Source organism: Dipodomys merriami, unplaced genomic scaffold (assembly GCF_024711535.1).
Source record: "Dipodomys merriami isolate MVZ:Mamm:240054 unplaced genomic scaffold, mDipMer1.0.p SCAF_49, whole genome shotgun sequence".
NCBI lineage: Eukaryota > Metazoa > Chordata > Mammalia > Rodentia > Heteromyidae > Dipodomys > Dipodomys merriami.
This window is the reverse complement of record NW_027206057.1, coordinates 6977539-7000513: the sequence shown is the minus strand read 5'-3', so window position 1 is coordinate 7000513 and position 22975 is coordinate 6977539. Positions and strand designations below refer to the sequence as shown.

The window sequence follows — 22975 nt, the reverse complement described above, 5'->3', positions numbered from 1 at the left end:
GCTTCAGGCATGCTAGGCAAACACTCTACCAATAGGCCACATTCCCAGCTCGAACTGTCCCTGTACTTCTTTTGCTCAAGGCTAGTGCTCTACCACTTGAGCCACAGCACCACTTCCAGTTTTTCTGTTTCTGGTGGTACTGAGCAATTAAATCCAGGGCTTCATGCATGCTAGGCAAACACTCTACCACTAGGCCACATTCCCAGCCTGAACTGTGATCTACTTGACCTCCTGAAGTAGCTAGGATTACAGGCATGAGCAATTGGTGCCTGACTTCTGTTAGTTTTTTGAGAGGATGGATTGCTGGTCTCAAACCCAATATGTAGCCCAGACTGGCTTCTGCCTCTTAAATGCTGGGATTATCGATACATACAACCATGTGTTGACTTTTTTTTCCCTGTCCATCATGGGGCCTGAACTCTGGGCCTGGGCTCTTCAACTCAAGGCTAGTGCTCTACCATTTGAGCCACAGCACCTCTTCTGGCTTTTTCTGCTAATGTGGTGCTGAGGAATCAAACCCAGGGCCTGATGCATGCAAGGCAAGCATTCTACCACTGAGCTACCTTCCCAGCCCCCTGAGCCACCTTCTGAGCCCCCCATGTGTTGACTTTGGTAGCTTGATTTCTAACATGTACTTGATACTGTTTTTTTTTTTCTCCCCTGGTATTATAATATGAATGGAAATTTAATTTTCTTTTTTTGGGAGGGAGGGTCAGTCGTGGTGCTTGAACTCTGAGTATGGGGCACTGTCCCTTAGCTCAAGGCTAGCCCTCTACCACTTGGGCCACAGCACCACTTTCTGTTTTCTGGTTTTTTATTGGAGATAAAGTCTTATGGACTTTTCCTGCCTGGGCTGGCTTTGAACCATAATCTTCAGATCTCAGGCTCTTCTCTCGTGCCACCAGCGTGAATGGAATTGTGTGTGTGTGTGTGTGTGTGTGTGTGTGTGTGTGTGTGTGTGTGTGTGTGTGTGTGTGTGTGTGTGTGTGTGTGTGTGTGTGTGTGTGTGTGTGTGTGTGTGTGTGTGTGTGTGTGGTTTTGTTTTTTTGTTTTTTGGGTCCAGTCGTGGGGCTTGAACTCTGGGCCTGGGCGCTGTCCCTCAGCTCTTCAGCTCAAGGCGAGCGCTCTGCCACTTGAGCCACAGCCCACAGCACCACTTCCGGTTTTCTGGTGGTTTATTGGAGATCGGAGTCTCACGGTCTCTCCTGCCCGGGCTGGCTTTGAACCGCGATCCTCAGATCTCAGCCTCCTGAGTAGCTAGGATTACAGGCGTGAGCCACCAGCGCCTGGCTGGCTTTTTTCTTTTTGCTTATGTGGTGCTGAGGAATGGAACCCAGGGCCTCATTCATGCAAGGCAAGCGCTCTACCACTGAGCCACCTTCTCAGCCCCTATGACTTTTTCTTGCAGTCTACTGATATTCATGAACTTTTTTTCCATCTGTTTTCTGGAACTACTTCTCATTTTGCCATACTCTTTTTTTTTTTTTCCTCTTCAGTCATGGGGCCTGAACTCAGGGTCTCTTAGCTCTCTGTCCCTGAGCTTTTTTCCTCAAGGTAGTGCTTTACTACTTTGAGCCACAGTGCCATTTCTGTTGTCTGGTGATTAGTTGGAGTTAAGAGTCTCATGGACTTTTCTGCCCCAGATGGCTTTGAACTGCCATCCTCAAATCTCTTGTCTCCTGAGTATTTAGGATTATAGATGCGAGCCACCAGCACCTGGCCATTTTATTTTGTTTGGTTGTGGGTCTTGAATTCTGGGCCTGGGTACTGCCCCTCAGCTTTTCAGCTCAAGGAGAGCGCTCTACCACTTGAGCCACAGCGTCACTTCTGGTTTTCTAGTGATTTATTGGAGATAAGAGTCTCATGGCCTTTCCTGCCCAGGCTGGCTTTAAACTGTGAACCGCAGATCTCAGCCTCCTGAGTAGCTAGGATTACAGACTTGAGCCACCAGTGCCTGGCCATTTTGACATTTCTTAAACACTATTTATGTATGTTCTACATAACTCTCATTTCACTTGATCTTTTCAGACATCTACATTTGGTGAATATCTAACTTTTTGGTCATTATCTAATAATTCCCCCCCCCCCCCCCCCCATCCTGGGGCTTGAACTCAGGGCCTGGGCACTGTCCCTAAGCTGCTTTTGCCCAAAGCCAGTGCTCTACCACTTCAGCCACAGCATTACTTCCATTTTTTTTTTTTTCTGTGAATCGAATGTAGGGCTTTGTGCATGCTAGGTAAGCACTCTTTTACTGCGCCACATTCCTTGCCCCTAGTCATTTTTTGATCAGGTCTTTTGCTTTTGTCTGTGGCTGGCCCTAGACCAAAATTCTCCTTATTTATACCTTTGTTGTAGCTGGGATGACAGGCACATACCACCAAGCCTGACTTATTTAGATGGGCTCTTCTTAACTTTTTTGGGCTGGCCTTGAACCACAGTGAGTCTGATCTGCATCTTTTGTCTAGCTAAAATGATAAGCATACACTACCACACCTAGCCATTTTTTTCCTAGCCATTTTTGTATGACTTATTACTAAACTTCATTTTATGTATATAGATTGCCATACTGATTGTTTGTGAAATGCAAGTAATACCTTGTAGTTGGTATCTTCTTTTTCTTGAGTGCAATTTAGAAGTCCCAAAATTTCGAGTCTACTCAGGGACTAGCTTTTTGTTGGTTTTGATATCCTGATGTTGAAAGACCAAATGATTGCTGTGTGTTCCATAAGCTAATCGTGAAATTGTCATTTCATTTTTAACTAAATATGTGATCTTCAGATACAGGATCTCCATGTGTTGCACTGATTTTATTTATTTATTTTGGGTCTGGTCGTGGGGCCTGAACTCTGGGCCTGGGCATTGTCCCTCAGCTCTTCAGCTCAAGGCTAGAGCGCTACCACTTGAGCCACAGCATGACTACCAGCTTTTTTTTTTTTTCTTCTGCTTATGTGGTGCTGAGGAATCAAACCCAGGGCCTCATGCATGCAAGGCAAGTGCTCTACCACTGAGCCACCTTCCCAGCCCATGTTGCACTTTTATATGGTGAAAACGTGATTATGTAACATTGGTCTGTTTAAACATAGTATAAAACAACATATACATTAAAAATTACTCATTTCTGTAATATTAAATCATGTTGTAAAACAAGGAAACTGGAGAGTTCTAAATAAGCTGTTTGTATGTAGTTGCCTAGAAAAGTTTTATCATGCTATTTAAAAAATTCTGACTTGGGTTTATTGTCTTTTTGGGGGGTTTCATTGTAGGATGATGATGACTATTCATCATCTACAAGTTTGCTTGGTCAGAAGAAGCCTGGATATCATGCCCCTGTGGCATTGCTTAATGACATACCGCAGTCAACAGAACAGGTAACTATTTATTATTTTCCTTTTGAAAAATCATCTATAGTTGTTAAATCAGTTTTTAGTTCAACATATTAATTCATAAGTACAGCGCATCTTGATCAATATCACCCTTTTTTTGGTCAGTCATGGGGCTTGAACTCTGGGCCTGGGTGCTGTCCCTCAGCTCTTCAGCTCAAAGCGAGTGCTCTACCGCTTGAGTGCCACTTCCGGTTTTCTAGTGGTTTATTGGAGAGAGAGAGTCTCATGGACTTTCCTTCCCAGGCTGGCTTGGAACCTGGATCCTCAGATCTCAGCCTCCTGAGTAGCTGGGATTACTGGCCTGAGCCATGGGCACCCGACTAGAATCACCCTATCATTCTCCCCTTCTAGCCCAACCTTAGCCATTTCCTCAAGTTGCCTGATTCCATTTTCACATATGTACATTGAATATTATGACTATTTCACCCACCCTTCTTCTCTCACGAGGTGACTTTTATTTTAAACCAAGTTTATTCAGTTTAGGAGAGATGAATATAAGTTCCCATCTAAGTCTAAAAAGTTTCATAATCAATTGAGAATATTGAGAGGAGCTGGTTAGAATTACAAATAAAACTTTGTAAAAGTAATAATATATGAATCATTGAGCCATGGAAATGTGGGCATATTATTTCATTTTTATGTCTAGACACATTATATACCACAGCCATATCATCCCACTTTATTATTTATTTATTTATTTTCGACTTATTTTTGAGACAGTCTTACTATTTTTGATAGGCTAGTCTCAAACTAGTGATTCTTTGCCTTTCTCTCCAGTGTTAGGATTATAGGTGTGCACCACCTCACTCAGCTATATGCCTTAGTTTCTCATCTTAGTATTTATCTAAAATTATGCAGAATATTTTATTATACAATTAAATCTTTGTATGTATTTTGTAATATTCTTGAATTTTGTTTATAATGTTTTGCTTGATTATTTAATAAAGTCGATATTAAATAAATACCCTTCTTTTTAGTATGATCCGTTTGCTGAGCACCGACCCCCAAAGATTGCTGACCGGGAAGATGAGTATAAAAAGCACAGACGGACCATGATAATATCCCCAGAGCGTCTTGATCCTTTTGCAGATGGTAATTCCCGCTTTCCTATAAGTATTCAAAAATTTATTTGTGTGTTGTCTTTAGCCCTTTGATTTTTTTTGGCATGCTTATGAATTTGCTTTTCTTTTTTATAAACCCCTTATATAGATTTGTGTAGATTTGGTTGAAGTCACAGATGCCATATTCTTCATCTTTATAATGCAAGTTTTCTTTCCAGGTAGAAGGACAAGAAAGTAATGAGCCAATGCCATAGAAACGCAAAGGGTTAAAGGTTTTTCTTTTACTTTTGTTTTGGGTACTCTTACTATACTTACTTAGAACAAATATGCTTTGCTACCAAAATACTTTCAAATTATTGAAAGTTTCTATTCCAAATTTTAGTTTTAGGATTGTTACTTTTGAGAAACTTTCTCACACCAGTGCTCCCCATATTGTTCTAAATATAGCTTAGTAAATGCACCTACTTTGCTCTAAGCATGAAGTTAAACAGAAGTATGTATACAAAGACTTGGATATTTTTAATAGTTGGAGTCTGTTTTGATAATTTTAGTGTGCAAGTCAGCACAAGGGGCATAGTGAACCTGATGGAAGCTTTCCTCAGGTGAGGGAGTTTCACAGTCAAAATTAGGTGCCTGTTTTTAAAATTAGATGCTGCTGCAGGTTTACAAATTAGACTTTCAGCCTGCATGAATTAATAGGGATATTTTCTTTACTTGCATAATTGTAATTGATTTAAACATGTATGTCAGAATTCACAGGCCCATACTAACTGTCCTTAATTTCTTTCCTACAGCAGTACTGCTATATGCCAGTCCTGTCTGCATTCTTAAGGGTGCAGTTCAACACATCCTCTCTAGATTATGGTGAAAAAGTATTCCAAAGGAAGTCTTATCAGAGTTAGTGTCAGAAAGAATGACACTACCAATTGGGCATGATCGTCAGTATAGGAGATGTCTTAGAATTTTATTTTTTTTCTAAATTATGATGCTATACTGCTTGTATAGCTAATTATCACATTTCTAAAGTGTAGTGTGCCTTTGTGAACCTTGTTATATAGTACTTGGGCTTCTTTAAGATATTTGAAGTTTGAAAAGCAAATACTGAAGCTTTAACCAAGAGACTAATGCATCTCTTTGTACACTTTCCTTCTGTGTGCATCTTAATAAATGGTAGAAGTAATATATTTTAAGTAATATGTTTCCAGTTTTAATTTATGCTTTCTAAAAATAAAAATGTTTCTGGGTCAAAAAACTTTAAAAGAATGAAGCCCTTTTAGTATTTTGACATCAGAATAATATAGGAATATTTAAAAAATCTGATTTTCTATGCTACAACTGTTCTAGAACACTGTATGAAGATCACATGTAGTCAGTTATTTGTAGTCAGGATTTTAACAGCTTGCAACAGGTAATGTTTTGAATATAAATATCTTTCCAAAGTGTTACTAATGGTAAAGAGATAATTTTCTAGGCTTCTATTCTGCTGCTTGAAGTCAGAACTGCTGATGGAGACAAAGGCACGAAAGTGTACGTATTCCGGATTAGCAACCCAGGAACCCATCACTTCTGAAGACTAAACTGTGCTGTCATTTCCTTTTTATATGCATTAAAATATTTGTTTTAAACTGCTGTAGATATGTTTGTGTTCAAACAGGTTAAATTGATCAGCAAACTCAATAAAAGTAAGATGTATAATTATTAAAGCTTTCCATCAAAAAATAAATTAAATGATTATGGAATAACATAATATTAGTGCAGGGCAGATAAATCAGTTGAACCTAATTATCCTTTATTTATTGTACTCTTGTCCTGTTGCTGTTCTTTTCTGCAGGAGGGAAGACCCCTGATCCTAAAATGAATGCTAGAACTTACATGGATGTAATGCGAGAACAGCATTTAACTAAAGAAGAGGTATGTGAACCTGTTGGTTGTTCTGAGCTGCTTACTTTTGTGTATGTATGTATGTGTGTGCATTTGCATACTTAAACTGAGGTTCTGGGTGCTGTCCCTGATCTTGTGCTCAAGGGTAACTCTCTACTACTTGAGCCACAGCTCTGCTTTTTTAAATGATAGGTTTTAGTTGGAGATAAATAATCTCAAAGACTTTTCTGCCATGACTGGCTTTGAACTTTGATTCTCAGATGTCAACCTGCTGAGTAGCTGGGGTTACAGGAACCCACTGTGTCTCCCACCAGCCCACTTCCTTCTTTATTGAAAGAACATTTATTGAAAAAATGTAAAGAAAGTAGATTGATTGTAGGCTTTTCTATTTCTTTTTTTTCTGTCTACATCGGAAGCACTATTTCATTAACATTAATACAGATGTAGTTGAGAAACAACTACCACATTAAACTTCATATTTCTATGTCTTTTTCTAGTCCTTTTGTCTATATAAGTACATAGCCTCCCTTAAATTATCTAAAGGGAGAAGGTTTATGTTGTGCTTCAGAAGCCATTGTGTTAGGAAAGACTTGAATGGTCACATTATTTCTTGGAGAACCACCAGTTCTGTAACATTCAGTTTAACTGTGGATGGAGAATTCTGAGTAGTTCTTCTGGACCTGCAGAAATTACTCTGTGTGGGCACACATGCAGTGCTAGGAGACAAACTCCTTTCCATCATACTTTATTATGAATGTATAATTATTTTTTAAAATTATATAGGGTATTAGCACCTCACTTTAAAAATAAAAGAGTAAGTGTATTTGTTATAAATGAAGGAAAATTCTTTTTTTTTTTTTTTTTTTTGGGGTCCGGTTGTGGGGCCTGAACTCTGGGCCTGGGTGCTGTCCCTCAGCTCTTCAGGTCAAGGCTAGCGCTCTACCACTTGAGCCACAGCACCACTTCCGGCTTTTTTTCTTTTTGCTTATGTGGTGCTGAGGAATCAAACCCAGGGCCTCATGCATGCAAGGCAAGCGCTCTACCACTGAGCCACATTCCCAGCCCAAATGAAGGAAAATTCTATTTTCACTTTTTATCATCTTTCTCTCTTGTATTTTAAAGAAAACTGTCTTTTCAGTATGTGTTCAATATAAGTATTTCTTTGTCACTGATAAAAGACTTTACTTCACACAGAAAAGATTTTACTTCATTATATGTAAACTAGGATATTCTGTATCAAATTTTGTAGTTACTTACATATTGTTTGGGAAGAAAGACTGTAAGACTGGATATACAGAAAAGTGAAAGTGAGATCACTAGTGGTATTGAAAGTATAGTAAGGTGCTGGTGGTTCATGCCTGTAATCCTAGAGGCTGAGATCTGTGGATCGTGGTTCAAAGCCAACCCAAGCTGGAAAGTTTGTGAGACTTTTATCTCTAATTAACTACCAGTAGGCGGAAGTGGTGCTCAAAAGTGCTGGCCTTAAGCAAAAGAGCTCAGGGACAGCACCTAGGCCCTGAGTTCACGCCCTGTGACCGACAAAAAAATAAATAAAAATAGCACATTAAATCGAAACATCTACACTAATGACACAGGAATATATTGAATGTGTTTTGCTATTTTGTGGTACTCTAATGAACCTGGGCTTCATACATATTAGGTATGAGCTTAACCCTACAGCATTTGAAAAGTAAATATTTTCTGCTTTTTCTTTTTCAGAGAGAAATTAGGCAGCAGCTAGCAGAAAAAGCTAAAGCTGGAGAACTAAAAGTCGTCAATGGAGCAGCAGCATCCCAGCCTCCCTCAAAACGAAAACGGCGTTGGGATCAAACAGCCGATCAGACTCCTGGTGCCACTCCTAAAAAACTATCAAGTTGGGATCAAGCAGAGGTAATTTTCTTTTTTTTGGTTGGTTGTGGAGCTTCAACTCTGGGCCTATGCGTTGTCCCTGAGCTCTTCAGCTCAAAGCTAGTGCTCCACCACTTCAGCTACAGTGCCACTTCAGTTTTCTGGTGGCTAATTGGAGATCAGAATCTCATGCACTTTGTGCCAGGCTGGCCTTGAACCACGATTCTCCAATCTCAGCCTCCTGAGTAGGTAGGATTATAGGTGAGCCACCAGTGCCTGGCTGGTAATTTTTTTTTTTTTTTAATTTTAGTAGTAATTGTATTTTAGACTGTCTGGCTTAAACCACAGAAATTAATTTTCTGTTGTGGAGGCTAGAAGTGTAAGGTTGAAGTGCACATGACTGGTGTGTGGTGAGGGATCTCTTTGGCCTTCACTAGGTCACTTTCTCACTGTGTCCTTACATAATCTTCTCTTGTTTCTTATAAAGATGCTTAGAGAGTTCTGTTCCTTCCCTCTTCTTGTCCCCACTCCTTCACCCGATGGCAACATTCCCAATTAATATCCTTGCAGCTTTGACCCCACTGACTCAAGCAGAAGAAAGTCCCTCCCCTAACTAGGATAGTTTCTGGTAAAGTCTCCATAGAGAACTTGCCACTGTTACAGAGGATGCTTTGGGTATGATTCATGGTGATTACATTTCTCCTCCCTTCCCATTGCTACCAGGAATTTCTTTCTGGTTCTACTCCTGAGAACCTGATGGAGTTCCTGTACCTAACAGTCTATGAAGGCATAGAGTCCTCCTAAGACTGCTTCCCAAGAGAGTCTCATGCCAGTCCACACTCAGCCTCCAGCAGTAAAATAGCTGTGGAAATGGTTTATTCTAGTTTATAAGCTTGAGGAGCTTCTGCTTCAAATAAGCAGATATGTGCTATGCATCAAGGTGTAAATACCTAGGAAAAAAATTAAACAAAGATACACATGCCTCCTAGATCAAAAACTAAGACACAACTGAAAGAAATTTAAAAAGCATCCAAATCATCCAAATAGCCATGGCTATTTAGATGGAGATCCATGCCATGGCTATAGTCTGGAAATTTCAATAATATGAAGATACCAGTTACTCTTGTATTAGTTTCCTGTGGCTGCTGTAACAAATTACCACAAATGTATATATGTAGGATTCCTTTAATTTTACTGCCAATCTCCAAATACAGTCATACTCAGGATTAAATATGGATTTTGGATGGACTCATACAGTTCATTTCATACCTAGGGAGAAATTAACATTCCTTTTTGAATATTAGTTATAAACAGTAAGTATGTTACATTGTAGAGTGTAGTATACTTAACAAATTTTTTTGTTTTCTTTTTTTTTTTTTTGTCGGTCATGGGGCTTGAACTCTGGGCCTGGGCACTGTCCCTCAGCTCTTCAGCTCAAGGCTAGTACTCTACCACTTGAGCCACAGCACCACTTCAGTTTTCTGAGTTTTCTGAGTGGTTTATTGGAGATCATTGTCTCATGGACTTTCCTGTCCTGGCTGGCTTTGAACAGTGACCCTCAAGATCTCAGCCTCCTGAGTAGCCAGGATTATAGGCGTGGGCCACTGGAGCCAGGCTTTATTTATTTTTTTGTTTTCTAGATGGATAAATGTAAGCCTTTGATCACATTTGGTATGCTTATTCCTTTTTGGCTAGCTTACTCTCTAGGAAGACAGTTTACTGATCCAGTGACATTAATTGCATTGTAAATAATTATGCAGTCATCAGTTACCACTATTTATTTGCAGATAAACAGAAAGTATAATCTTGTTTGACCGACTTTTTTTTTATTGTGAAAATACTGTACAGAGGGGTTACAATTACATGGGCAAGATAATGAGTACATTTATCAAGCATTGTAGCCTCCTCCTTTGTTTCTCCTTCCCATTCCTTCCCATCCTCCCCCCTTGACTGACTTTCTTTTATTTCTTCTTCTCCCTTCTTATTAGTCATGGGGCTTGAACTCTGGGCCTGGGTGCTGTCTCTTAGCTCTTTAGCTCCAGGCAAGTGCTCTACCACTTGAGCCACAGTACCACTTAACAGTTTTCTGGTGGTTAATTGGAGATAAGGGTCTCCATGGACTTTCCTGCTTGGGCTGGCTTTGAACCACGATTCTCAGATCTCAGCCTTCTGAGTAGCTAGGATTACAGGTGTGAGCCCTGGAGCCACCAGTGCTGGGCTATCCTCCTCCTCCTCTTTTTTTTTCTTTTTCTTTTTTTGGTCACTCCTGGGGCTTGAACTCAGGTCCTGGGCACGTCCCTGAGTTTCTTTTGCTCAAGGGTGGTACTGTGAATTGAACCCAGGACTTCTGCATGCTAGGGGAAATGCAATCACCACTAAGCCACATTCCCAGCCATTTTTCTTCTTTTCGAGATAGGGTCTTGCCTGTATAGCCTTGCCTATGGCAAGGCTGAATCCACTTGCCTCCTGATGTGTGCACAGTCACACCCAGCTGAAGACTCTAATTTTTTTTTTTTTTTTTTTGTGGTGCTTGCTAAGTCACTGCTTTACAGCTTGAACTAAGTTCCACTTCTGGATTTTTGGTAGTTGGAGATAGGGCTCATCACTTTAGAAGTCTTCCTCCTGAGTAGTCAGGGTTACAGGTGTGAGCCTTTAGCATTCAGCTCAAAATACTGGTTTTTGTTTTATTTTGGTTGTTGTTACTGTTGGCTCTGGGTATTGGACTTAGCGCTTGGGTGCTGTCCCTGAGCTTTTTGCTCAAAGCTAGCTCTTTCTCACTTTGAGCCACAGTGCCATTTCTGGTTTTTCTGGAGGTTAATTGGAGATAAGAGTATCGCTGGTTTTCCTGCCCTCGCTGGCTTTGAACTGTGATCCTCAGATGTCAGCTTTCTGAGTAGGTAGGATTACAGATGTGAACCACCTGTGCCTGGTTTCAAAATACTTTTAATAGTGCCTCTTGTCTGGTTCTGCTCTTTTGCCAGTGTAAATATATATCTTTTAAAGGTCTGTTGACTTCATTTTGCTAAATCTGTCTTCTCTAAGTTACATTTATTAGCACCTGACATTCCTTGAGACCCTTTTTTCTCCTAACATTTGGTTATAGATCTCTCATAGGCTGCTAGTCTGCAGTCTTGTTTGTTATACTCTTTTCCATTACTTAAGGATATTGGAGTGTTCTGCTGCTCAGTTTTTTGAATTACTTTTTGTTCTTGTTTCTATCTCTTCATGCCATCTCAGATACTTATATATACAAATTCCCTTTTTTTTTTTTGCTGGTCATGGGGCCTGAACTCTGAGCCTGAGCACTGTCCCTCAGCTCTTCAGCTCAAGTCTACTGCTCTACAGTCACAGTGCTTCTTCCGGCTTTTTCTGTTTATGTGGTACTGAGGAATTGAACCCAGGGCTTCATGCATGCAAGGCAAGCACTCTACCACTAAGCCACGGTCCCAGACCCAAACTCTCAAAATTTTAAATCTGTCCCTTTTTGTATTCCTCAGACTTGTATATTTTTCCATCCTTGCCACACTTGGATGTTTAATAGACAGTTCAAATCAATTTTTAAAATTTTTTTATTTTTTAGTAGAACCACTGGAACAAATGAATCAGTTATTCTAAAGAAAAAATTACCAATCTTTTGCAGGCATTTTTCTTTTTTTCTTTTCTTTTTTTTGTCGGTTATGGGGCTTTAACTCTGTGTCTGGGTGCTGTCCCTCAGCTCTTCAGCTCAAGGTGAGCTCTCTACCTCTTGAGCCACAGCGCCACTTCCAGTTTTCTAGTGGTTTATTGGAGATCAAAGTCTCACAGACTTTCCTGCCTGCGCTGGCTTTGAACCGTGATCTTCAGATCTCAGCCTTCTGAGTAGCTAGGATTACAGGCGTGAGCCACCAGCACCCAGCGCAGGCATTTTTCTGCCTCCATTTTGCTTTCCCAATTGGTCACGTGTGTTTGACATGCCAGACATTTAAGTGTTAGACTATATTCTTTCTTTACTTTTTCCCCCCATTCCTGGGGCTTAAACTCAGCCTGGGTGCTTTCCCTGAGATTTTTTTTGTTGTTGTTGTTCAAGACTAGTGCTCTACCACTTGGAGCCACAGCTCTACTTCTAGCTTTTTCTGAGTAGTTTATTGGAGATAAGAGTCTCACGGACTTTCCCTGCATGGGCTGGCGTCAAACCAATTCCTGATTGGTAGGATTACAGGCATGAGCCACTGGTTCTGCCTCTATATTCTTTCTTGAGTTAATTGATTATTTGCTTATATTCATTATTCAGATTCAGGCAGAATTTTATTCATACATGATTGCACTATATTCTAATCAATTTCATTCCTTCTATCACACTCCTTGCCCCTTTCTTACTCTCTTAACCTTATATTCTGAGATCTGAGGATTGCAGTTTGATGCCAGAGTTGCAGAGATTCTAGTTGACACATACACAGTATATTTTAATTATTCTTATTATTTTTGCCATTCCTGGGACTTGAACTCTGGGCCTGGTTGCTATCCCTGAGCTTTTGTGCTCAAGGATAGTGCTCTACCATTGTTAATCATGTGTGTTTTTTTTTAAAGCAGGTTGTCTTAATATTTAATTATAGAATACCGAACTAAATATTTCTTGATAGAGAATTTCTACTTCTGTCTCTGAGTGTGTATGGGAAATAAAATACTTTTTGCTTTGTTCAGACTCCTGGGCATACCCCTTCCTTGAGATGGGATGAGACACCAGGTCGCGCAAAAGGAAGTGAGACTCCTGGAGCAACGCCAGGCTCAAAAATTTGGGATCCTACACCTAGTCATACACCTGCGGGAGCTGCTACTCCTGGACGAGGCGATACACCAGGCCATGCAACACCAGGACATGGCGGCGCAACTTCCAGCGCTCGTAAAAACAGATGGGATGAGACCCCCAAAACAGAGAGAGGTACTTTGAGTGTAGTGTGAATGTGGTTGAGTGAAATGTTGACTTAATAAGTGGTGTATTTTGACTGAGATCTTTGAAGGATAAGTGCTCAGCTACTGTAGAGAGATAAAGAACTGAGCAGATCATTTGTCTAATTATCCTTTTTTTTTTTTTAATTGGTCGTGGACCTTGAACTCTGGGCCTGAGTGCTCTCCCTCAGGTCTTCAGCTCAAGGCTAGCGCCCTACCACTTGAGCCACAGCACCATTTCAATTTTTCTGAGTGGTTGATTGGATAAGAGTCTCATGGACTTTCCTGCCCGGGCTGGCTTTGAACTGCGATCCTCAGATCTCAGCCTCCTGAGTAGCTAGGATTACAAGTGTGAGCCACCAGCGCCCGGCTTTATTTTTCCTTTTTGAAGAGGTTTAAGAGTTGCTTTACTGGGGTTAGGAAGGTGGCTCAGTGGTAGAGTGCTTGCCTCACGTCCATGAAGCCCTGGGTTCAATTCCTCAGCACCACATAAGCAGAAAAAGCTGGAAGTGGGTGCTGTGGATCAAGTGGAAGAGCTCTAGCCTTGAGCTGAAGAGCTGAGGGACAGCGCCTAGACCCACCCAGAGTTCAGAGCCCAGGACCTTTAGGAGGAATCATAAAAGAAAGGAGAATTTTTAGATTATAACTGTTTTTGGGTGGGGGGTACGGTAACTAGGACTTGGACTTGGGGCCATCGTGTTCTGAGCTTAGTGAAGAGAGCCTAGCTTTTTCAGTTAATGTTGACATTTTATGACTTAACACCTCCACTTCCAGCTTTTTTTTTTTTTTTTTTTGTTAATTGGAAATAAAACTCATGGGCTTTTTGCCTGGGCAGACTTTGAACCTTGATTTTCAGATCTCAGCCTTCTGGGTACCTAGGATTCTAGGCGTGAGCCTTTGGTACCTGGCTTTGCCTGGCTGACTGTAACCTTTTGTGGGTTTCTATGTTTAGTTTTTTTTTTTTTTTTTTTTGGCCTGGAATCAATGATGACTTTGAGAATTCTTAATGTGTAATGGACAAAGGAAGAGCACAGAATTTTTGTCTTCTAGTATGTGGAAAGATGTAGTGTAGAACAGTAGATAGGTGTGTACACTGATATTATAGTTGGGGAAAAAAGTTATTTTCCTTTTTATTCCTGTTAGTCAAGTTATTATTTGACAAGGGAATTCATAAAGAAAAGAATTGGAACTTTAAAACTTTCGAATGTTGTGTCTGGGCTAGGAATGTGGCTTACTGATAGAGTGCTCACTTAGCATACATGAAGCCCTGGGTTCGATTCCTCAGTACTACATACACAGAAAATGCTGGAAGTAGTGCTGTGGCTTAAATGGTAGAGTGCTAACCTTGAGCAAAAGAAGCTCAGGGACAGTGTTCAGGCCCTGAGTTCAAGCCCCAGGATTGCCCCCTCATTCCCCTCCCCCTACCCCAAAAGGATCTATCTGTCTGTCTGTATGTCTGTATGTATGTATAGATTGGTTGTATTTGTGTTAGGAATAGTCTGCTTTTAAACTTCATTACTTTATTATTTCAGCTTTTTGAGATTAAACATTATTTTTAAGAATAGTTAATATTTGATGTTGCTTTCTTTTTTTCTTTGAAGATACTCCCGGGCATGGAAGTGGATGGGCTGAGACTCCTCGAACAGATCGAGGTGGAGATTCAATTGGTGAAACACCTACTCCTGGAGCCAGCAAAAGAAAGTCACGTTGGGATGAAACACCAGCTAGTCAGATGGGTGGAAGCACTCCTGTTCTGACACCTGGAAAAACACCAATTGGCACACCAGCCATGAATATGGCTACTCCTACTCCAGGTAGAAACTCTTTCATTGGAAAAAAAAAATGGTTGAATTGAATATGTACTTGAATTTTTCTCTATGTGTGTGTTTGATTTTTTTGTGTGGGCTGTTACTGTCAGTTTTTTAGCAAGAGTAATATAAAAATTAGTCTTGGTTTACATAAAAGCAACTAAATGTTAAGGTTGATCTTCATTATCTTTATTAGCACCTAAGGGGCTATGTAATGATTAAAGTCTTGTACTATTGATTGTGAACATTTTGCCAATTTTGGCAGGTCACATAATGAGCATGACTCCCGAACAGCTTCAGGCCTGGCGATGGGAAAGAGAAATTGATGAGCGAAATCGTCCGCTCTCTGATGAAGAATTGGATGCTATGTTTCCAGAAGGATATAAGGTAATAGTGAATATGAATGTGGTGCTATTTAGGAAGCAAATTTTCTTGTTTGTTGAAAAAAAAGATGTTTGTACAGCTTTACCCAGATTTACTAATACCATTCCATTTTTTTTTTTTGCTATTTCCACTTTGTCCATTTCAATACCAAAAAATAATTTAGATGGAAAACAAGTGACTAATAGGAAGCTCTTATTTTTGTAGGTACTAGGGTTTAAACTCAGGGTTTTTTTCACACTTGCTAGGTAAATGCTGTCACTACTGAGCCATATCTACAGTCCTTTTCTTTTTGTGCCAGTATCAGGATTTGAACTCAGAGTCTCTGGGTCTTGGTTGGCTATCTTTATGTATAGCTGGTACACTACCACTTGTGCCATACCTCCAGTACAGCATTTTGCTGGAAATTGGAGCTAGAGTCTCTTGGACTTTTCTGCCAAAAGGAGTGATCTCCAGGTCTCAGCCTCTTGAGTTGTTAGGATTACAGGTGTGAACCACAAGTGCCCTCTCTCCTGACCTGTTTTTTGCTGGTTGTTTTTGAGATAGAATCTTGCTTCTTGCCCAGGCCTGTGCTGGGGTGTGATCTGCATATATCATTTTTCCTATGTAGCTAGGATCATAAGCATTCACCACAATATCCAGCTCTATGTTGAGAGGAGATTGTTTTGAATTTCTGTGTGTCTGGCTTTAAACCTCTATCTTCCCAATCTCAACTAGCAGGATTGTAGGTGTGAGCCACTGGTCCAGCTGAAGTTTTTAATCTATAGTCCCAGTTGGAGCCTACCTACATAAATTAACAAAATATGATTGGATAACAAAACAGTTGGCGTCCACATATTTAACAGAAATTTAATTTTAAATCTAATTGACAGTTGTAGTCAGCAGTTCAAACCCATTAGAGAAGATCTGTATAGATTTATTCTGCCAAGGAACTTACATTTTAAAAAAAAAAAAGCTGTGGCCCGGCACTGGTGGCTCACGCCTGTAATCCTAGCTACTCAGGAGGCTAAAATCTGAGGATCCTGGTTCACGGCCAACCCTGGCAAGAAAAGTCCATGAGACTGTTTATCTCCAAGAAACCACTCAGAAAACTGGAAGTGGTGCTGTGGCTCAAGTGGTAGAGCACTAGCTTTGAGCTGAAGAGCTGAGGGACAGCACTCAGGCCCAGAGTTCAAGCCCCATTACCGACAAAAAAAACCCCAAAAAAACAAAAACTGTAGTTTTTTATTGTGTGTGTGCCAGGCTTGGGGCTTGAACTCAGGGCCTGGGTGGCTGTCCTTTAGCTTTTGTTTTTGCCCTAGGCAAGCTCTCTACTACTTGAGTCATTGCTATCCTTCTGACTTTTTTTGGGTGCTTAATAGTTAAGAGTCTTATGTACTTTACTGAGTAGGCTAGCTTTTGAACCACAGTCATCAGATCTCAGCCCCCTGTGTAGCTAGGATTACAGGCATTAGCCACTAGTGCCCCGTGTACTAGTATTGAAAAGAGAGATTTTATGGTTTTACAGAGAGCTTAATTAAGTGGTGTGTTTTATAGGGCTTTTGTAAATTTTTTTTTTTTTTTTTGGGTCCGGTCGTGGGGCCTGAACTCTGGGCCTGGGCGCTGTCCCTCAGCTCTTCAGCTTAAGGCTAGCGCTCTACCACTTGAGCCACAGCGCCACTTCGACTTTTTTTCTTTTTGCTTATGTGGTGCTGAGGAATCGAACCCAGGGCCTCTGGCATGCAAGGCAAGTGCTTTACCACTGAGCCGCCTTCCCAGCCCTTTTGTAAATATTTTGATTTGGCATTGACTTGTTTTTGGTAGACTTTTAGACTTAAAAGATTTGTTTTTGTTTTTGGGTCTGGTCGTGGGGCCTGAACTTTGGGCTGGGCACTGTCCCTCAGCTCTTCAGCTCAAGGCTAGCGCTCTACCACTTGAGCCACAGTGCCACTTCCGGCTTTTTTCTTTTTGCTTATGTGGTACTGAGGAATCGAACCCAGGGCCTCAGGCATGCAAGGCAAACGCTCTACCACTGAGCCACCTTCCCAGCCCCAAAAGATTTGTTTTTATACTTCACATGTTTATGTGAATGATGTTTAATTTTATTACTAAAGCATAAACATGTATTGTGTATACCATTGCAAGTTTATTAGGTAGAGCTTTTTAGAAATTACTGAATCAAGTTTTATGAATTCTAAATTATTTTAATTTTATTTATTTATTTTTGTTGGTTGTGGGGCTTGAACTCTGGGCCTGAGCGCTGTCCCTCAGCTCTTCAGCTCAAGGCTAGCGTTCTACCACTTGAGCTACAGCGCCACTTCCAGTTTTCTGGTGATTAATTGGAGATAAGAATCTCACACTTTCCTGCCTGGGTTGGCTTTGAACCTCAATGCTCAGAACTCAGCTTCCTGAGTAGCTAGGATTTACAGGTGTGAGCCACTGACGCCTAGCAGATTCTAAATTATTTATCTGACATTTGCTTTTATGTTTATATAAATGACTGTTTAAAAGTGATCAGTTTTATAATCCTGCCTCATATATTTATTTCTCATACTTCCAATATTCCTAAATTTTAATTACCAAATGAGAAATATGAATGTTTGTCATAAGTGTTTTAAAGTTCTGCTAGAACAATTAAGATAGATGTCCAGTTTTTCTCCAACTAAAGATGAGGTTTCAGGATAATAAATTGTTAAATATTTCAAGTGAAATGTTTTTGTTATGCTGTTTTTCAGTGTCTAATAGCAAGAAAATCCTAAATTGTCTTATAACTCTGTTAGGTACTTCCCCCTCCAGCTGGTTATGTTCCTATACGAACTCCAGCTCGGAAGCTGACTGCAACTCCAACACCTTTAGGTGGTATGACTGGTTTCCACATGCAAACTGAAGATAGAACCATGAAAAGTGTTAATGACCAGCCGTCTGGAAATCTTCCATTTTTAAAACCCGATGACATTCAGTACTTTGACAAACTATTGGTAAGTGATAATTGTGGAAATTAATTATTTTTTGTTTGGAAATTATCAGTATCTTGACCTACCTCTAATTTCTACTCTAGGTTGATGTGGATGAATCAACACTTAGTCCAGAGGAGCAAAAAGAGAGAAAAATAATGAAGTTGCTGTTAAAAATTAAGAATGGAACACCTCCGATGAGAAAGGTAGGTGCCAGTTTTTTAAATCATCATATTCATTGTTATGTTCAGAAATTTTTAACTGGTCTCTTCATCTTCACCAAGGGTAATATAAAATACTTAATTTTTTTATTTTTATTTTTTGCTGGTCCTGGGGCTTGAACTCAGGGCTTGGGCTCTGTCCCTGAGCCTCTCTGTGCTCAGTGCTAGCCCTCTACCACTTGGGCCACAGCACCACTCCCAGCCTTTTCTGTTTATGTGGTACTGATGAAATCGAACCCAGGGCTCAATGCAAACACTCTTCCACTATGCTACATTCCCAAACTATTTAATTTTTTATTCAGAATTTTCTTCAAATAAGGATATGGAGCCTTTTTGTCTTTGAGGTCTTTATTTTATTTTTGTCAGTCATGAGGCTTGAACTTAGGGCCTGGGTGCTGTTGCTGTCCTTGAGCCCTTTTGCTCAAGGTTAGAACTCTACCACTTGAAAATGTAGCCATAGCTCCACTTTCAGTTTTCTGATGGTTAACTGGAGATAAGTCTCACAGGCTTTCCTCCTGGGGCTGGTTTCCAACGGCAATTTTCAGATCTCAGCCACCTGAGTAGCTAGGATTACAGGCATGAGCAACCAGTGCCCAGCTTGTTTGAGGTCTTTAAATGCTTTGACTTCAAGTAATTACTAGGATTTTGTAAGGAACCTAATATATTCTGTAGCTCTAGTAAATTGCCCTTCTTGAATTAGCTGAAACACTGTTTCTGTCAAATGAGTTCACACTTCAGAGTTATTTGGACAGAAATGATCTCATGTTCCTCTATATAAGCTTTTTGCAAATGTATAATTAAAATATTCAACTATAGAAAATATTCCTGGAGTAATTTTGTCTTTCAGAACATTTGATTATACAGAAAACATACTTTTTCCTATTTTTCCCAGGCTGCATTGCGTCAGATTACTGATAAAGCTCGTGAATTTGGAGCTGGACCTTTGTTTAATCAGATTCTTCCTCTACTGATGTCTCCTACACTTGAGGATCAAGAGCGTCATTTACTTGTGAAAGTTATTGATAGAATATTATACAAACTTGATGACTTAGTACGACCATATGTGCACAAGGTTTGTTCTCAAATAGTGTTTCTCGTGGTTAATCGTGTGTGTGTGTGTGTGTGTGTGTGTGTGTGTGTGTGTGTGTGTGTGTGTGTGTGTGTGTGTGTGTGTGTGTGTGTGTGTGTGTGCGTGCATATGCTTGTGTGCCATTAGTGGTATTGAATTCACAACAGCTTTATGCTCTTGCTTGGCTTTTTTGCACAAATCTGACACTACCATTTGAGCCATACTTTCACTCCCCCTCTTTTTTTTTGGTTCCAGTCTTGGTGCTTAAACTGAGGGCCTGGGCCCTGCCCTTGTGCTTTCTTGCTCAAGGCTAGCTCTACCACTTGAGCCACAGCTACACTTGTGGCTTTTTTGGGGGGGCGGGGGAAGGGTGGTTAATTGGAGATGGGTCTCATAGTTTTCCTTCCTGTGCTGGCTTTCAACCAACATCCTCACATGTCAGTCTCCTAAGTAGCTAGGATTACATGTGTGAAACTTTGTGGGGAGGGGGAGCCTGTATCTATCTGTTTTTGGCATCCTGAGTCTTGAACTCAGGGCCGGGGCACTGTCCTTGATCCTCTCTGTGCTCAAGGCAAGCGCTCAACCACAAGCGTTCTAGCCACAGCATGTGTTTTTTTTTTTTTTTTGTTTGTTTTTTTTTTGAGTCCGGTGGTGGGGCCTGAACTGTGGGCCTGGGCCCTGTCCCTCAGCTCTTCAGCTCAAGGCTAGCGCTCTACCACTTGAGCCACAGCGCCACTTCCGGCTTTTTCCTTTTTGCTTATGTGGTTCTGGGAATCGAACCCAGGGCCTCAGGCATGCAAGGCAAGCGCTCTACCACTGAGCCACCTTCCCAGCCTGTTTTTTTTTTTTTTTTGTTGTTGTTGTTTCTTTGTTGTCCTGGAGTTTGAATTCAGGGCCTAGAAGCTGTCTGAGCTCTTCTGCTCAAGGCTAATGCTCTACCACTGGAGCCACAGCTCCACTTAAGGCTTTTTTGGTGGTTTTGTGGAGATACAAGTCTCAAACTTTTCCTTCACCTTTCCAGCCCCATGTATTCTTGAAATTTTAAAACCAACAAAAATTTAGCTGATTCTATACATTCACAGTAGAAATGAAAAACCCCTTATACTTGTTTAGAGTTAACCAGTGTTAAATATTGTTATAACAGGGCTGGAAAGGTGGCTCAGTGGTAGAACGCTTGCCTTGCATGCATGAGGCCCTGGGTTCGATTCCTCAGCAACACATAAGCAGGGGGAAAAAAAGCCGGAAGTGGTGTTATGTATGACTCAAGTGGTAGCGCGTTAGCCTTGAACTGAAGAGCTGAGGGACAGCGCCAAGGCCCAGAGTTCAGGCCCCACGACTGGGCCTCCAACTTTTGTTATAACAATATCTTTATTGTGGGCTGGGAAGGTGTCTCAGTGGTAGAGTGCTTGCCTTGCATGCATGAGGCCCTCACCACCACATAAACCAAAAGAAAAAAGCCGGAAGTGGCGCTGTGGCTCAAGTGGTAGAGTGCTAGCCTTGAGTTGAAGAGCTGAGGGACAGCGCCCAGGCCCAGAGTTCAGGCCCCACAACCGGACCCAAAAAAAACCAAAAAAAACAGTATCTTTATTGTTAAATCAGTATTTTAGGCCAATCTTTCAGATCTGTTTTTTGCAGATTACATTACATACACAAGTACAGGTATATATAGATGTCATTTTGTACTATCTGTACCATAAAATGATTGATGCTACTCACTTTTTCATTTGTCTTTATTAACATTAGATTAGGATGAGTATAAGTATGTTTCTATTTTTTCTTTTTTTTGAATTATAAATGTGATGTACTCTGAGGGGTTACATTACATAAATCAGGTAATGTGAGTACATTTCTTTTTGGACAGTGTCACTTCTTCCCCTGCTAAAATACCATAATTTATTTATTTTGGCCAGGACAGTAGCTTGAACCCAGGGCCTTACACTTTTGTAGGTTTTTACTTAAGCATGGCATGCTGTCACTTGAGCAACAACTCTGTTTCTGGATTTTTGCTGGTTAATGGGAGTCTTACATTTTTCTACCTGGGCTGGCTTTGAAATTCGACTCTCAGATCTCAGCCTCCTGAGTAGCTAGTGTCATAGGTGTGAGCCTGGCTCTTTTTGTATATTCTAAATAGGATTCATTCATGCTTTGTACATCATGTACTTTGATCATACTCCCTCCTTTTACTCCCCCCTCATAGTCCCCCCTGTTTATAATATTATTTATTTATATTGTTTAGTTCTCAAATATTCACCTATATCTGGGATTTGAAATTATGTAACTAAAGTTTTTAGAAAACTTTTCCCTTGTTTAACAAAATCATGATGAATATAAATTTGTTTTACATGAATGTGACATAGGTAGTTGGTGTTAAGTTGTAACTATTTTGTTTTTCTTTTTCAGATTCTTGTGGTCATTGAACCACTGTTGATTGATGAAGACTACTATGCTAGAGTGGAAGGCCGAGAGATTATTTCTAACTTGGCAAAGGTATTCACATTTTTTCAGAGAAGAAAGCTTGCATCTGTTGATTGGATTCTTTGATTATCAAGAAATTGTTGAGGGTTAATTATTTTCTTTTATCTTTCTTTTTAGGCAGCTGGTCTGGCTACTATGATTTCTACCATGAGACCTGATATAGATAATATGGATGAGTATGTCCGTAACACAACAGCTAGAGCTTTTGCTGTCGTAGCCTCTGCCCTGGGCATTCCTTCTTTATTGCCCTTCTTAAAAGCTGTATGCAAAAGCAAGAAGTCTTGGCAAGCAAGACACACTGGTATTAAGATTGTACAGCAGATAGCTATTCTTATGGGCTGTGCCATCTTGCCACATCTGAGAAGTTTAGTTGAAATCATTGAACATGGTGAGTTGTAATATAACTTGGCTTTTATAAAACAGCTGTCCTGAAATTTAGGTTACTAAATTGGAGAGATACTTTTTGACTAATTTTATCTAATGTGAACAGATTCCTGTAGTTTGGTTAAATGTTAGATCTATTGCTAGAATTTGGATTATATTGTGGCAACTAAGTAGTGATGGTTCATAGGTTAAGCCTGTCTTTGGTTTTATAGGTCTTGTGGATGAGCAGCAGAAAGTTAGGACCATCAGTGCTTTGGCTATTGCTGCCTTGGCTGAAGCAGCAACTCCTTATGGTATCGAATCTTTTGATTCTGTGCTCAAACCTCTATGGAAGGGTATCCGTCAACACAGAGGAAAGGTAAATCCATCTATTAGATTCTGTTTTTGATTTCTCCTCAATAAAGTTAAGGCACTATGAGTCTAATACTATTTTTTTTTTTTTTAATTTTAAAATAGGGTTTAGCTGCTTTCTTAAAGGCTATTGGATATCTTATTCCTCTCATGGATGCAGAATATGCCAACTACTATACTAGGGAAGTGATGTTAATTCTCATTCGAGAATTCCAATCTCCTGATGAAGAAATGAAGAAAATTGTACTGAAGGT

The 22975-nt window shown here is 40.3% G+C and overlaps 1 protein-coding gene across 2 annotated transcripts in view; it reads left to right on the top strand.

Moving 5' to 3' along the window:
• The window catches only part of Sf3b1 (splicing factor 3b subunit 1), a 47214-nt gene that overhangs the window by 12165 nt on the left and 12074 nt on the right, over positions 1–22975 (top strand). Inside the window, exons 3-16 of one of the 2 annotated variants that reach the window (XM_069995716.1) lie at positions 3264–3368; positions 4361–4475; positions 6276–6355; positions 8045–8215; positions 12854–13091; positions 14701–14913; positions 15173–15294; positions 18048–18245; positions 18326–18427; positions 19335–19514; positions 21912–21998; positions 22104–22374; positions 22583–22728; positions 22827–22973. In XM_069995716.1, coding sequence (XP_069851817.1) covers positions 3264–3368; positions 4361–4475; positions 6276–6355; positions 8045–8215; positions 12854–13091; positions 14701–14913; positions 15173–15294; positions 18048–18245; positions 18326–18427; positions 19335–19514; positions 21912–21998; positions 22104–22374; positions 22583–22728; positions 22827–22973 — 2175 coding nt within the window. Of the gene's footprint in view, positions 1–3263; positions 3369–4360; positions 4476–4557; positions 5972–6275; positions 6356–8044; positions 8216–12853; positions 13092–14700; positions 14914–15172; positions 15295–18047; positions 18246–18325; positions 18428–19334; positions 19515–21911; positions 21999–22103; positions 22375–22582; positions 22729–22826; positions 22974–22975 lie in introns of those variants that run through there. The other variant, XM_069995717.1, reaches the window with a different exon arrangement.